The sequence below is a fragment of the Momordica charantia genome (genome assembly GCF_013281855.1).
Source record: "Momordica charantia cultivar OHB3-1 chromosome 9 unlocalized genomic scaffold, Mcharantia_2.0 BLBB01000009.1, whole genome shotgun sequence".
NCBI classification, from domain to species: Eukaryota; Viridiplantae; Streptophyta; class Magnoliopsida; order Cucurbitales; family Cucurbitaceae; genus Momordica; species Momordica charantia.
The window spans coordinates 556,041-573,115 of record NW_028275167.1 but is presented as its reverse complement, the minus strand read 5'-3'; the positions used below and the strand labels follow the sequence as shown (position 1 = coordinate 573,115).

Below are 17,075 nucleotides of genomic sequence, written 5' to 3'. Positions count from 1 at the left end.
CGTAAGAACTACTTAAACTCAATAATATACAAATTCATAATTCAATTAGACGAAACCAAAAGTTTTAAGATTAAAATTCACTCGTCGAGTCAAATACATGAACAAAAAGTTACATTATTTGCCCTAAATAATTAACCACATTATTGAGATATTGACATTGTGATCTCTTACACAAAATTTCACAAACTCCCAACAGAAATTCTCGTGAATGCCAAACAAATCCTATTCTTAAGCCTAATTTTCTAACCACAACCCAATAGAAGAATCCGCCAGAGCTTCCACCTATTCACTTTCAAGCTCTCTAACGTCTCTTCCACTATAAATAGCTTCAACAAACCAAAGCCTTAAACCACAATTCAGCTCATCTCATCAGAAAAATATCACTTCAAACTTTAAACTTAATCACAGAATTAAGATTAATAATAATGGCGAGCAGCTTAGCCTCAGCAGCAACTATATCGAAGCTTAATCGTGCTGGATCTGTTCTTGTGCGCAGCCCATGGAGCTCTAGGGTTTTTGTCTCTGTCAGACCAAGACATGTTTGTTTCTTATCTTTATCACATGTTTTTATGATTCTGAGGTTTAACTTTTGAAAAGGGTTTCAAAAAATAAGGTAGTCTTTTGTTACCTTGAAGATTCGGTTTTTTGTCAAACTCAAATTTGTTTATGGATAGCCGAGGTTGTTCATGAGTTCGGTTGGGTTGAAGTACTTTAAACCTAAACTCATTTGATTGGAGTTTATTAAATAATGAACTCAGTCCAACCCAACCGTAAAAAATATTTTGATTGAGTTTGGGCTGTTTTGCTCGTCACCAATAAAAAAAAAAAGTTTTAAGATTAGTAATAAATTTGGGTCGATTCGATTGAAGTCAAATTTATTTTTATTTTTGGTAACCCTATTGATCCAAACCAACTGAATTTATAGAGTTTTGATTTATTTAAATCTAAACAAATCTATAACCCAATCCAAGTAGTATGTTTGAACTGAAATTGACATAATCTAGCCATAACACTATAATTTCTACCCATTTAAATTTGAATTTTCCATCTTGTATTGCTTTTTTTCTTCTTTTTTAACTCATTAACTTAACTGTTGGATGATGGTTTAGTTACTATAATATGCCTTTCATTTAAGTTCTCTCTGCTCATTCCTATCATATATCAATTTGATTTTAGAAAAAAGGAAAACAAATCTTAATTTTGTAAAATAAATAATAATAAGTTTGATATAATATTACTGTGAATGGAAATAGGCAAGTTCTTCACAGTTTGCTGCAGCAGCAGCAGCTGATGGAGCGGCTCAGGGTGTGAAGCGAGCCACAGAGAAGGCTGCCGAAGAAGTCAAAGATAAGGCTTCCTCTGCCGCCGAAGAGGTTCTTTCAAAACTATTTCATCATTAAACTTTCTACTCTAAAGATTCCTATTCAAAGATCAGCCTTTTGTCAATGTGTTTTGATATAGAGAAAAATGGGATGATGCAGGTGACTCAGAAAACAAAGGAAGTTGCAGGGAAAGTGAGTGAAACAGCACAGGATTTGGCTGGGAAGGCAAAGCAAACAGTTCAAGAAGCATGGGGATCTGTGAAGGATACAACTCAGAACATCAAAGAGAAGGTTGTTGGCAAAGCTGAGGAATCCAAAGAAGCCATTAAAGACACTGCAGACAACATCAAAGACAAAATCAAGTCAAACTGTTGAGATCTTCAATGCTTTTTCATCATATTGTTTCACTCCCCATTTCATAGGAAATGGCAATTTTCCTTCTTGGGTTATGGTTTTTTTAACGACTTTTGAGAATTCTTCAGCAATTAGTCCATTGGTACTTGAAATAAAATGTAAGCCTTTTTCGTTTTCTCGAGATTTTTTCTTTTCTTTCTCTAATTTATAACAAGCGCAAACGATATTCTGTCATTATAATTAACAAATACGTAATTTCAAAATGAAGCAAACGATATTCTGTCATTATAATTTACAAGTACGTAATTCCAAAATAAAGCGACTTGAGGCGCACGATCCACAAAACCAAGGGAGATTAATGCTTCAAGCAATTTTTTGCAAGATCCAAGGTCGAGCTTCCATGATAAGTTTACAAGCTTCTCTTCTCAAGTTTTTCTTTCAAGATGTGTGGAGCTACAACAAATAGCTCATTTGTAAGGTATGAGAGTGCAAAGAGGAAGGGTTGAGAGAGTATTATACTTTTCTATTATGATTTCGATAAATATATAAGGTTGACCCAAGTAAAGAATATAAAAGGATGATAAAAGGAAAAAAATAATCCTATGGTAAAACTGGTTTTTTTTTTTTGAAAGAAGAACAATTTCATTAAAGTATGTGAGAAACCTACACAAAAAATAGGAGGCTAGATGAAAGCGCTCCAATTTAACAAAATGGTAGATATGTCATAGTTACAAAAATGAGAAGATTTTATGGGCCAAGAAGAAGCAAGAACTTTAATATCTTCCTAGAGGATAGTAAATGTAGAGGCGCAATCTATGAACGTTCGATTGTTTCTCCCTAGCCAAACAGACCAGAGGATGGAGCCAACAACATTTTGTCATAGGATGAATCTGCTACTGCTAGAGTGAGATGAATAAACTTCCAAAAGAAAATGCTCAAGCCGATCAAGGAGGGTAGAAGAAGAGATATTGAACGTGTTATACCGCAGGGTAAAATTGGTTCGTTCAAGAGTTTAATTAAATAATTTTGTGCATTGAAACTCAACGTTGTAAATCTATATATCATGGATCAGTCTCTTGTGCCTAAAACAAACAATATCATACCATTGTGGAGATAGTTGAGGTATTGGGTAAAAAACCTAGCCACGTGGGAAAAATAAAAAATCTACTGATTTAGACTTTTAAACTAAATTTATTAATTAGAAATTAAAATAAGACAGGTAATAAGTAATTTACTTTAAAATTCAATGAAATTCTTCAAATCTAACCATTTTGATCCGATTCCTTTCAAGTAAAATGACTGTTTGCTTTAGTTACCTCAAAATAATGCTAAATAGATTATTAATCTTCTTTAAATTGTGGAGATACTTGGGTAGTAGGAACGGTTTTTTCTTAACATTTTTGTTCATCGAAGTTGACATATAATTTTTTTTGTAAATTAATTAGAATGCATCTATAAGCATTATTTTTGTTTCCAACACTTCCTCGGAAATTATTTGAAATTAATGTTAAAAAAAAGGACTCCCAGGCGACCGTTTGTTTTTTGAGAATGTAGATGTCTGGAATCTTCACCTGGAATCTCATATGTCCGGAATTTTAGATGTCTGTAATTTCAAATAACCACGTTTTTTTGTAGGAAAATTTATAAGGATATCTGGGAATATTTTGATATTTTGCAGGATTTATTTGTGGGAATATTGTAAATTTATGTAATGTTCTAAAAATACCTTTACCGGTCATCATATAATTTATATGTTAAATTTAATATTATTTGAATTCATATAAAAATTGTAATTTTATTAATTTAATATTATATTTTTATGTTAATTTTAGTTTATGTTTGGTGACTATTGGAGAGTAAAATAAACGAAAGATTGCACCCTACATTTGAATTAAAAACAAATTAAGATATTATACGAGCATGGAATAATGCTTATTTTATATCTAAATGTAGCATATAAATAAAATTATATTTAGACATTTATCAATGAATTAGTGCATACATTTATTTTTAAAATAAAATAAAATAAATATTATTGATGAAAAAATATTATAGAACAAAAACGATGAGGGTTAAAAAGAAGATGCCCTCAACACGAGAATCTTAGAAACCCATGTTAGAGGGGCATCTAAAATTGCTCAGATGCCTCCCGTATAGGCATCCTAGGATGCCCAGATATCTAAGAATACCCGGGTATCCAACATTCCTATCAAACAAACACGGGCATCTGGATGACCATCCCATGAAAATCTGAGATTCCCATAAAACAAACAAACTGTGCCTAAGGGAAAGATAGCGAGCCCAAGAGCAATTTCTTTTCAATTATTAGACATGCTTTCGAGAGGACTGATAAATTTCACTTCAAAATATTAGGTTTTATGTTTCCACCTTTAACCACATATTTAGTCAAAATTATTTAAATCAAAGTTGTTCATATAGATGTTTTAATGCATGCTTAAGAATATGTACCCAAAAAACAGAAAATAACTACTAAAGTTGATCTTGATTCATAAATAAAGTAATCCCTCTTTTGTTGCTCCTTACAACGTAATTATGTGTAAAACTTGGTTAGACATTGGATGAAGTTACTAAATGTGGTGTGTTTAGGTTAGCAAACGTGAACACAAAAAACATAATTTTGTTTTACCAATTGTCTTCTTTCACCATATTTAATCCCCACTCTTCATTGAAAAACATCATTCTTCCAACACCAAAAACCTCTAAAACATAGCTTCAACATTATTGATCTCGTATTTCTGCGATTTCCCTCCTCATCAATGGCTCTTTCACAACGTCCTCTATATTTCTTCATATTCTTTTTGCTCGTCGTCTCTTATCCTCGTACAATCATCGCAACTTCGAGAACCATGTTCATTAAAGAAGGTTCTATTGAGACAATTTCAATAAGAACTGAAAACTTCATGACTGTTGATCTTCCTGGCATGATGGGTGCAAAACTAATGGCCATTGGGGGCATTCTCAACTGCACGCCACCAAGAAACCATGAGTCTTTTTCTTTTTCTTCATGCAATAATATGTACCACAAACTTAGAAATATTTTATTATTAATTAGTTACAAAAGGAGAAGTTTGTGAGGGAAAGAAATATATAAATGGGAGATTGTTCTTGAACACTTTATAGTGAAACAAATTTACGATTGTCATCATACCCCTAAGATATTTGATTTAGATTGTGGTGTTGTTAAAAAATGAGTGAGTTCTATTAAAGTGATTTTTGTTATTTTCTAAACTTTTTTCCTTTTTTTTTTGGAGAGACGGGAGATCAAACTGATCACAACTTCTTTGTTTGAGATATATGTCAATTATCGGTGAGTTATGCTCTCTTTAGCTGTTACTATCTAAACTTGTAGGAACAAAGAATGTTCGAAGAAAAATTTATATAAGACTCTAATGAAGTGACATGGTGTTAGAAAACGGAGTGGACTATATTTGCGTTTCCAGTTGTTATTATAGAATTATATTTATCGATGAATGTGACTAGTCTCGTGCCAAATGAAATAACAACAGTAGGTCTAATTAATGTTTTCATTAAAAAAAAAGATGGAGGGTCGTCTAATTTTTACAATTAAAAATTTTAAGGGTGCAATTGCAACCATCACTACAATTTAGGGTGGTTTTTGTAATTTGCACAAATTATACAATATAATGAGTATTTTAATCATCTTTCTAGTTTTCTGCTCCCTAATTATTTTAAATAGAAGGGTTACATATGTTAAGAAACATCATAATTTAAGAGCTCCTCCATCGATAACAAAACTTCTGGCTCTGCCATTAACTCTAATTTATAAAACTTAGCTTGAAAGAATGGCTTGGAGGAATAGAATGGAAAGAAAGATGAAACAGATGATGTATTATTCTTAGTTTTTGTGAAAAAATATTTTACCAGTTAAATCCAAGATAGACACATGAAAGACTACCATTGAACTTAACTAAAGTAAGAAAGGAAAAATAAAATATGTAAGGAGAAGGTAGCGTTAATAAGAAATGAATAAAGGCCAACAATTATGGGATATCGCTGAGTAAATGAGTTGTCGTAGATTGCTGAAAATCTTCACCAAATAAGGAAGGAGAATATGTTGATCATAGAATGATGCCAATCAAGGACCTGTAGAGCTGCTATTTTGAAATATCACTCGCTGAGATGTTAATATATTCTGGTGGTGTGTTATTATGTTGTATTTTACTGGTGTGTTATTTTGTTGTTTATCATCGTCTCTCAAACTCAAGGTAGTAGTTGAACGAACGCCGAGTTTGCTCCTTAAGTCTTTAAAAACAGCTTTAGCGAGGGGTTTCGTGAGGATGTCAGCTATTTGTTGTTTGGATGAAATGAACTTGGTGATGAGAGAGCCGAGAGCAACCTTCTCGCGAACAAAATGATAATCCATCTCAATGTGTTTGGTCCTAGCGCGGAACACGTTGTTTACTGACATGTAGAGAGCACTCATGTTGTCACAATATAGTTGAGATGTTTTAAGTATTGCGATGCCAATGCCGCGAAGGATGAAGCCAATCCATGTCAGTTCGGCAGTTGCACTTGCCATTGCTCGATATTCTGATTCAGAACTTGAACGAGCGATGGTCGATTGTTTCTTGAAAAACCATGAGATGCAGTTTGAACCAAGAAATATACAATAGCCAGTAGTACTCCGTCTTGTTAGAGGACAACCTCCCTAATCTGCATCACAAAAACCATATAAGTTAGTTGTGCTATGTTTATAAAAGGTAAAACCATGATCTACCGTTCCTTGAATGTATCGTAGGATTCGCTTCACAACTTTGAGGTCTGCTATGGTGGGATTTTGGAGTCATTGGCACAATTTATTCATAGCTTGTACGATGTAAGGACGAGTGAGAGTGAGGTATTGAAGAGATCCTACTAAGCTTCTACAGTGTTTGACATCTGTGGGTTGCTCATCATTGGGCAGGGCTTGTGTTGATACAGCCATTGGTGTGCATATGGAGGATGCACAAAGCATCTTGGAGTTGTAAAGAAGGTCACGACATATCTTCCTTGGCATAATGTGATTCCTTTATGAGTAAGCTTGACTTTAATTCCAAGGAAGTAATGTAGGGCTCCAAGATATCTTTTAATGCAAACTCACCGCTTAGTGTTTGTATTAACGGTTGAAAGTGAGAAATATCATTCCCTGTAAGAATAATGTCGTCAACATAAATTAACATAAGCACGTTAGAGTAGAGTCCTTTTTCAAGATAAATAAGGAGGGGTCTGACCTACTGCAAGCAAATCCTATATGGAGAAGAAAGTTAGCCAATCTATCAAACCAAGCTCTAGGGGCTTGTTTTAACCCATAAATAGATTTTTTCAACTTACATACATGAGTACTTGGATCCACAAAACCGCAGGGTTGTGCCATATAAACCTTTTCTTTAAGGTGACCATAGAGAAAAGCGTTTTTAACATCTAATTGTCGTATGGGCCAACTTAAACTAGTCGCTAGGGATAGAATTAGTCTTATTGTAGTAGGTTTAATTACAGGGCTATAGGTTTCTCCATAGTCGAGTCCTTATATTTGAGAGTAGCCTTAGGCTACTAATCGTGCTTTATAACGATTGATGGTGCCATCTTCCACTGCTTCTTCCTCCTCTTTGACTATAAAAAGCTTGGTTTATATTGGGAACCAAAGCTTTTCCTTCTTCTTCAAGAAGGTTCAACTGTTCATGAGCTTTTAAAGAGAGAACAAACTGATTGAATGTAGGATAGGCAGTCTTGGACAACATTGCAGTTCTGAATTCTTTGTACTTGTTTCCCAGTCCTCGAGCTACAGTGAACACCTTACTTGGGTCATCAAGAGGCTTTTTCATGGCTGCCAATTTGTCAGCCAACGCTTTGAACCTTTTGATGTACTCTTCTAATGGTAGATCACCTTTCAAAGACAGTGAAGTGTTTCACTTATATTAATTTCATTTTCCTTTGTAATTCCCAAAAGAGTTTCTTTCACGGATTTCCAGACTTGATGAGCAGTGTCTAATCTTTCAATCATTGCTAAAACTTCCTCACTAATGATTCCTAATAATCATGATGTTAAAATGCCATCATTATTGAGCCAGGTTTGATATTGAAGATTGACCGTTGAGGCACCTTCTTTGTTGATAGAATTTGCATCTTGGGTGCTGTTAGTAAGTAAATGTTACTCAACTCCTAGGATTCTCACTAGAGGGAGGACTTGTGACTTCCACAGTAGATAATTGGTGGTATTTAGATTTATGGAAATTAAGCTGGAACATTGGTGAAAAGGTTGGATTGTAAGTGCAGTCTCGTTGTTCGCCATGAGAAATTACAACAGCAGGATTATTGTAGATGAATTTTGAACCAAGATCAAATGAGACAATAGCAGAAAGTTGACGTTGAAGATAGCCTACGTGCAAGCTCTGATACCATGAACGGTTTTGCAAAGAAGAAATATCACTTGCTGAGGTATTAATATATTCTTGTGGTGTGTTGCTAGCTTGTTGTATTTTACTGGTGTATTATTTTGTTGTTTATCATGAACAACTTTGATTTAAACCATTGTAACTAAATATGTGGTTAAAGGTAGAAACATAAAACTAATATTTTCGAAGTGAAATTTTATCAGTCCATAAAATGTGTCTGTCTATCTCGAAAGCATGTATAATAATTGAAAAGAAATTGCTCGTGTTCTTATCTTTGCATTGGGGATATATATTTGACATCAAGTTACCAAGAAAAGTGTTGGAAACAAAAATAATACTTATAGATGCATTCTAATTAATGAATACAAAAATTTTATATGTTAACTTGGATGGACAAATGTTTAAGGACAACAGATTTGTACTGCTCCAAGTATCTCCACAATTTAATGAAGATTAATGGTTTGTTTGATCATATTATATTGAAGTAACCCAAGCAAATTGTATTTTTACTGATCAAAATGGTTAGATTTTAAGAATTTTATTGAATTTTAAAGTAAATGACTTATTATCTTGTCTTATTTTAATTTCTAATTAATAAATTTAGATTAAAAGCTCAAATCAATAAATTTTCTATTTTATTTTTTTTGTTTTCCAACAACTCCCAAATAAATAAATTTAACTATATTCATTTTAAGTTATTCTCGCTCTAAAAAAGATAAAAAATTTTAAATCATTTATAGAAGATTCTTGACACCAAGAGACCGTAAGAGAAAATATTGAATTATAGTAACTCAAAAGAAAAATTAACTGCCATGAATAAAATTAAAATTTTTTAGTTTTCGTGACAGTTTTTTAACCACCACAAATTTTTTAAAAATCCAAAAATTAGTGTTTTTTCTCGCTAAAATCATACCTTCGCCATTTTTTAATAATTTTTCAATGTCATTGAATAAAAAAATATTCCTGACAATTTTAACTATCATAAAATATTAAAATTCAGAAAGTGACATTTTTTTCCTGCAAAAAACGCATCTGACAATTTGCGACATATTTTTTTCCAAACTTTTTTACTGTTCATAACTGTCATAGCCACACAGTTTTGTAGCAGTGTTTAGGTATAACTCTCATAGTTTTGGTTTTGATTTCACCCAAAAGGTATCATCTATATACCATAGATGAATCTCTTCCTTAACTAATATGAGACTTTTTTTGCACTCATTGCAACCTTAGCAATCATCTCCTAAAACAAAGTACAACTTGTATTTTGTTAGAATAGGTCATTCATCCGTCTACAATACTCCCCTCGAACAAATTACCATGGAGTCTCTCCTCAAGTAATCATCCATCCCTCCAACTCGTATATAGGCCAAGTCCTCTTCTTTGGAGCACACTACATGTCCGCTTCTGATAGAGTTCAACCACACCATGCCTACATCTTTCGAGATTCACCAGACTTATTTGTTTGACACCTGAGGATTCTCACACACGGATCACACTGTGGGAACCTGGTGTCGACCACTATCGCACCCTCATCCACAATTATGTAATGACTATAAGGCTCATTCATCACTCTTGTTCGGTCACCGATGATTTCTCCCACAAGGCTAGGTTTTTTATCATATGACTCTGATATCACTTGTAAAGGATAATGATACCAAATACCCCCAATAGTACCCCAAATTATTTGTACAATGGTATGATCTTCTCCACTTTGAGCATAAAAGAGTTGATCCATGGTATATAGATGAGACATTTTTGTGAAACCAAAAGCAAAGCCGTGAGGGTTTAATTTTCTCCCAACCCTAGCTTGTTTCTTCGACTATTTTCATTCCTGCTTCGTCCCGACTCTTTCCGATGTCGATTTGGCACCACTAATAATCCTAACACCAACCTGAGCATAACTCAACTGGTTTAAGCACATATCTCCGATCAAAAGATTAAGAGTTTGAATCTCAAATCTTCGGTTATTATATATATAATAACCGAAAGGAAATTGCTCTTGGGTTCACTATCTTTCCCTTTGGGTTTGTGGCTCATGGGATTAGCATATTCAATAGTTTAATTTGAAATAAATGAACTCATATGTTAACTACATAATTCAGCGGTAATTGGTATATATCTCAAACTAAGAGGGTGTGAGTTCGATCCTCGTCCCCACATGTTGCACTAAAAAAAACTAGTCTCATTGGTCCAAAGGAGCTCCATAAATTGAGATGGCCAGAATGAACTCAAACCTCATGATGACCATCGGATCCTATATTAATGTTCATGAGACCCTTGTTATGTCCCATATAGGATACTTAACATTTTTCGGCACCAAATATTGTTTGTTGGGTCAAATGACTGTCCTGTAAGATTAGTCGAAATGTGCGTAATCTAGTATGGACGATACGCATGAATATCAAAAAATAAAATAAAAAATTTGCAGGTGATTTAAAGATTGATTTTATGTGTGAGTTCTTGGTCTTAAATAAAATTTATGTTTTTTTTAAGATACCAATCATTCATTAAGATAGCAATAGGGAGGCTTTCCAAAGTGAGATGGAAGATACAATAAGAAATTATAAGAATGCTTCCCAAATTAAAAAGATGGTGGGAATATTGTAATCTCTTTGATTCAGAGGACCATGACGAAGAAGTTGCAACTCTTTATGTCTTCCCATAGATGATTAAGCAACTTATTTTTGTCACTGAGACACGGTTGCTACGCTCCAACCAAAGGTGCCATAAGACCGAACCTATAGCATTGCAACACAGTATAGAACGCCTTGAATTGGAGAGGCTAAAAAGCACTTTTGTTATGAAATCCACAACATTCCTGGGCAGCGAGATAGGGGTAATCCGAAGATAGCAAAGAGGCGATTCCAAATTTTTTTCGGGAAAGCACAATGCAAAAGTAGGTGATCTAGTGTTTCATTGCTCCTTTTACAAAGAATGTACCAATTTGGGTTACGGTGGAGGGATTTCATACGAGATTGTAATCCGTCAGCTGTATTAAGGCTTCGGTGTGCAGCACACTAGATGAGGAATTTGTACCTTTTTGGAGAGAGAGATGCCCATGAAAATGAAAATATAAGGGAAATTATTAAATTTGAAAAGAGATATTATTAGCGATTGAAGAACATAACCAACTGTTGGAAAATTAGGCACTCCAATTTCCCTTTCAAACAAAAAGAGATTAAAAGTGAAAGTAATAACAATACAATAATAACAATACAAAGTATTTCATACTGGTTCGTGTAATAATGACTACGTCCAGTCTTCCGCTCAGATGTAGGTTTCACTAATATGAGATTGGATACAAACACTCAAATATCTCCCACACATATTCACCCTGAATATATCGATCTTGATATGCCTCAATGCTGCCAATACCGAGAGCCTCTGTCTGAAACCTGCCACAAAACTGCTCTCAAAACGACTTTGAACGGCTCAAAAAACCTTAAATCGAAACTGCTTATTTATAAAACATTGTTACAGCGTCATGGCATTACGGGTAGAATTAAATCGGTGCGCCCGCCTTCCTGACAGCACCACGATGCCGTCCTTAGCGCTAAGGCGTTGTGCAACACTGCGGTGCTGCCTCCTTGGCATGCACTCTGTTTCTTCGACTATTTTCATCCCTACTTCGTCCCAACTCGTCCCGATTCAATTATGATTCTTTCCAATGTCAATTTGGTTCAACCAATCGCAACACCAACCTAAGCATAGCTCAACTGGTCTAAACACCTATCTCCAATCAATCGAAGTTGCTCGTTAGTTAAACAAAGAAGGTGTTATTTCTTTATTTTTCCAAGTGACACCCACAAGTTTGGTGGTAATAGATCGAGAATAGTCGAGAAGTTCCCGTAGGGTGCATCGCTACAATCCACTAGTTTTCGAGAACGTCCATTTCATATTAAAAGTAGGCAATAAAGATCCGTTTAACTGAGCACAAGCCTCCACTGTGCCAGAAGGCCAGATCGACTGGAATTAGTAGCACCTTGTTCATTTCATTAAAATGTAACAAGGAAATATTTTTCTTTGAACGCATCCAATTCCTACAAGTTTAGTTGAGAACAAAATCACTTTATTTAATTGAATTCATTTATTTTTCCACAACAACACCACAATCAAAATTAAATATTTTAGAAGTATGATCACAATCATACGTTTGTTTCAAAATAAAGTATTTAAGAAGCATTCTTTGGAGCATTTCATTTATATGATTCATTCCCATTTACATACTTTCTTTCCCTCGCAAACTTCTCCTTTGGTAACTATTTAATAGTAAGCAAGGTTGGTGATATTTCTAAGTTTAGAGTCCACCATTGCATGAAGAAGAAGAAACAGAGCCTTTTGACTTGCACTTTAGGGTGCCTCCATTATCCATTGGGTTTTCACCCATCACGCCAGGAAGATCGATAGGGAAGTACTCCTCATTTCTTACACGCCTGGAAATTATCGTAATAGAACCTTCTTTAAAGAACGTGATTCTCGAAGTTGCCATGATTGTACAAGGATAAGAGACGACGAGCAAAAAGAATATGAAGAAATATAGAGGATGTTGTGAAAGAGCCATTGATGAGGAAGGAAATTGCAGAAATACGATGAATAATGTTGAAGCTATGTTTTAGAGGTCTTTGGTGTTGGAAGAATGATGTTTTGCAAATAAGGGTGGGAGTCTTAAATATGGTGGAAGAGAGAGACCATGCAATTGAGATGTACCTATATTAAGGAAATATTAACTCCATTGCCCTAACTTAAAAATGTGTTTCATAACTCTATCCTTATGTTTGTTAAAAAGTTAAATTCTTCCACCATTTAACAAATTGTCAAACAAAATTGATACGAAATTACACAAATAACAGTGTTTTTTTGTTTACATTTTCTAAAACAAATACATCACATTTAGTAACTTCATTCAACTTATTGCCAATTTTACACACAATTATTCGGGCTGAGCATTGGTCGTCGGAGTCGGTTTTTGGCTGACTCCAATGCCGAAAACTGATACTGTGGAAACCGACAGTTTACCTGCAGAAATTGGCGTCGAACCGACTGGTTCCGTCGGTCGATTGTTTGGAAAACCAATCATGCTATTTTTCCTCAATTCCGTTTTTAAATTTAATCACATATTTTTCATTATTTCTATTCAATTTAATAGTTTTATTAGTGTTGGAAATTGGAAGGAAGATGGAGAAGACGTGAGGAACGGCTGAAAGTGAGGAAGAGAAGAGCGTGAGGGGCGAGGGGTACAAACCTAATGTCTAATAACATACGAATAGAACTAAAAAATAAAAAAATAAATTTAATAGGTACAATAATTTGGGAGTGCATGACCGCTGGATCGATTATGTGGCAAGGAGTAACAGAAGGAAACTAATTTCATATTGGCAAATAAAGGTTTTGACGGCATGTGGACAAGCAACCAAATAATTTATGAATCAAGATCAAAATTACTAGCTATTATATGTGTGTTTTGGTGTTAATAACGACGGTACCCCGAGAATATCCACAATAGTATGATATTATCCGCTTTTGGCATAGCCCATACAACTTTATTTTTGGTTCCACCCGAAAGGTCTCATATGAATGGAGATAATTATCCTATCTTATATACCATGGATCACTTTCTTCTCTAACCAATGTGGCACTTTGTTTGCACAGACCTATCTTATATACCATAGATCACTTTCTTCTCTAACCAATGTGGCACTTTGTTTGCATGAAAAGTCCAACGAGGAAAGATCTGTAAAATTCCATACTTATTGATTGAATTTCATATACAGAGGCTAAAGCAATACAATTGTTAAATAGATACCTAAGGGAATAAAATAAGGTAATGTTATTCATATTGTCCTTGATGATTTTCCCACTAAGGAAAGAATAGAAACGGTAAAGTATAAATGAAAAGATTCTAAGAGAGAAGATCTTCCCCAGCTGTGTGGCCCTATCTTCTACAGATATGGGCTGAGATTGAATAAAATCAGCCTGCTAATGGTGGCAATAAATATTGCCTATTATTGACCTGGAAGTCAGTTTGTTGAGGTGGCTATTGCTTGGTGAGTGGTTTGTATTTGCTGTTTTCTTTTACAGTTTACAAACCCAACATTTGGTTTATATTCTCAAACATGCAATAAAACATCTCTCTAAACAACTTTGTTTGAAATAATTTTAATTAAATATATAGTTAAAGGTGGAAACATAATACTAATATTTTGGAATGGCACAAAAGATGGATTTTTCACGGTTAGATTGATGAAGTCCTTGCTAGCACCTAACACCAGCAGCATTTTGACCGTCTCTTCAGTGAAAATTTGGGGTACGATGATTCCTAAAAACTGTAAATTTTTTCTTTGGTGTGTACTACACAGGAGCATCAACTCACAAGACAAGCCACAGGCCTGATTTCCTACTTTGTGCCTTCATCCCAGCCGTTGTACCCTTTGTAGACAGAATGGTAAATCTGTGGATTATATCTTCCTTCATTGCTTGTATGTTACTAATATTTGGAGATGGTTCTTAGATATTTTTAATATCACAACAGCTCTTCTTGACCGAGTCGAGGATCTTATTTTGGAATATATTAATATCCATCCCTCCACTAGCAGAAATGTGTTTTGGTGTAACGATTTTTGCTCAATCATTTGTATATTTGGCTGGAAAGAAACAATCGACCCATAGCAGAAATTTCTAGATTAGTGGCAAATCTGTGGGAGGACATAAAAACAGTGTCTCTTTTTGGTCCACAAAATTGATCTTTTTTTTGTAATTATGACACTTCCACCATCTCTTTGAACTAGAGTGCTTTTACCGAATGGTGTGTCGTTTTCAAAAAAAAAATCCATAAAATGTTCGTATCTATCTTGAAAGCATATATAAATAGTAAAAAAGAAATTACTCTTTGGTTCACGATCTTTGACTTTGGGATGAAAAGTTTTTAGAAAATAATTTTAAATTCGCAATGGAACTATTGGAAATAAATATAGGATACTTATAACATGCGTTCTAATTAATTTATACAAAAATTTTATCTGTTAGTTTCTATGGATAAATTTACAAAGGGCATCCCTCCCCATATGTTTCTTGCTTTTGAATGAAATGATTTCTTCTTATGAAAAAATGGATAAATTTACAAAGGGTTTTGCAATAATTGGTTTCAAACAATTTTTTCCACATGCATGGCTAATTATCTCTCACTTGCAATGAAAAGTTTGTAATAGGGTTTTTTTAAAACTCACTTGCAATGGAGTAAAAAACATGTGTATTTATTATTATTATTTTTAACAAATATAAACTCTGCAAGCATAATAAAACCACACTGATATGAGCAACGTGCCCTTTCAATTTCATTTGTGGAACAATGATGGAGTTGTATCTCTGTATATACTTTGTATGGTGACATAAGAATTACTCCAAATCAATTGAAACTCAATTTATTCATACAACTAGCTATTTTTTTTTTTCTATTACGGGTGGGGATCAAACTCACAAACTCTTGGTTGGAGATATATGTCGCTCAACTTTGCTCGCTTTGGTTTCATAACTAGCTTTAATTGCTATAATTTGTAAAAATTAAATTTGTGTCAAGAATCAAAGGCAGAGCCAGAAGTTTTGTTATGGATGGAGGAGCTCTTTTTTTAATTTTTTTTTGAAGAAAATGTATCATTTCATTAAACATACAACCGCATATAAAGGTCATCTAGTTGAGGGAAATGGTAGCTAATGAGTAATTACAAAATGATTGGACTTGGTTTACCAAGTGGAGGCAGTGGTAATGATGTCTTCCCACAGAGGGATATGCAGGGGATCTAGATGCCTTCGAAAAGAGACGGTTGTTGCGGAGCCAAAGGTTCCATAGAAGCGATCCAACAGCATTGCTCAAGAGAATGTTACGTTTGGTTTTGAGAGGCCTAGAGAGATGCTCCTTAATAAAGTTATCAATCAATCTGGGAAATGAGGTCTGCATTTGGAAAGTGTGAAAGAAATGGTACCAGAAGAGAAGATGTAAATGGGCAATGAATAAAAAGATGGTTCACTGATTCTCCACTTTGATAGCAAAAGGCACATTTGTGTGGGCAGGTAGCCATCGGAGGGTGGCGAACCTGCATCTTTTCTGCTGTGTTGAGGCCACGGTGAAGGAGATATCAGAAAAAAAATTCTCAAAAAAATTGGATAAAGCAAAAGGAGACTGCTCGTGAAGGAGTTGCTTCATCCGATTTTTTTGAGAATTTTTGGCGCCTTCTGAATGTAATTTTTTTATCTGGATGGAGGAGCTCTTACATTATGATGTCTCTTACATGTAACCCTTCTCTTTAAAAAATTTAGGGAGAAAACTAGAAAGATGGTTAAAATCCTCATTATATTGGATAATTTTATGCAAAATACAAAAACCACCCTAAATTGGTTGCAATTTCATCCTTAAACTTTTAAGTGTAAAAAATAGGCGACCATCCATCTTTCTTATTTTTCAAGACATTAATCAAACCTATCGTTGTTATTTCATTTGTCACGAGACTAACCACGTTTATCAACGATCATAATCTTGTAATAGCAACGTAACTGTCTATTCATTCAGCTTTTTCCAATCTTCGAGTTAACTCACCTATGGTGCAAGCTTCTATAAGCTTGAAAGGCAAATATAGTCCAGTCTGCGTTTTCTAACACCATGTTCATTACATTAGAGTGTAATATAATGGGAAAATATTTTTCTTTGGACATTTTCTGTTTCTACAAGTTTAGACCGTAACAGTCAAAGCGAATATAGTTAAGTGGTAATTGTCATACATATGTCCAATCAAGAGGTTGTAAGTTCGATCTTCAACCCCACATGTGCTGTACTTTAAAAAAAGTTTAGGAAGTAACAAAATCACTTTAATACACAATTCACTTATTTTTCAATAACACCACAATCTAAATTAAATATCTTAGGGGTATGATGACAATCGTAAGTTTTTTCACTATAAAGTGCTCAAGAAGTATTATTTCGAGAACAACAGACTTA

General features: G+C 34.2%; 1 protein-coding gene across 1 annotated transcript; it reads left to right on the top strand.

Annotated features, from left to right (window-relative positions):
- Nucleotides 1-338: 338 nt before the first annotated feature.
- LOC111020221 (Late embryogenesis abundant protein (LEA) family protein) lies at nucleotides 339-1,892 on the top strand. Its single transcript, XM_022296825.2, has 3 exons — nucleotides 339-539; nucleotides 1,254-1,373; nucleotides 1,482-1,892. Exons 1-3 carry the CDS (start codon nucleotides 426-428, stop codon nucleotides 1,695-1,697), a joined length of 450 nt encoding a protein of 149 aa, XP_022152517.1. The 5' UTR covers nucleotides 339-425; the 3' UTR covers nucleotides 1,698-1,892.
- Nucleotides 1,893-17,075: the final 15,183 nt, after the last annotated feature.

Excerpts from the sequence above, each read along its gene's own strand:
- LOC111020221 (XM_022296825.2), top strand. The coding sequence starts at position 426 with ATGGCGAGCAGCTTAGCCTCAGCAGCAACTATATCGAAGCTTAATCGT. Across the intron at positions 540-1,253 it reads TCTCTGTCAGACCAAGACAT|GCAAGTTCTTCACAGTTTGC; the intron begins GTTTGTTTCTTA and ends GAATGGAAATAG. Across the intron at positions 1,374-1,481 it reads CTTCCTCTGCCGCCGAAGAG|GTGACTCAGAAAACAAAGGA; the intron begins GTTCTTTCAAAA and ends GGGATGATGCAG.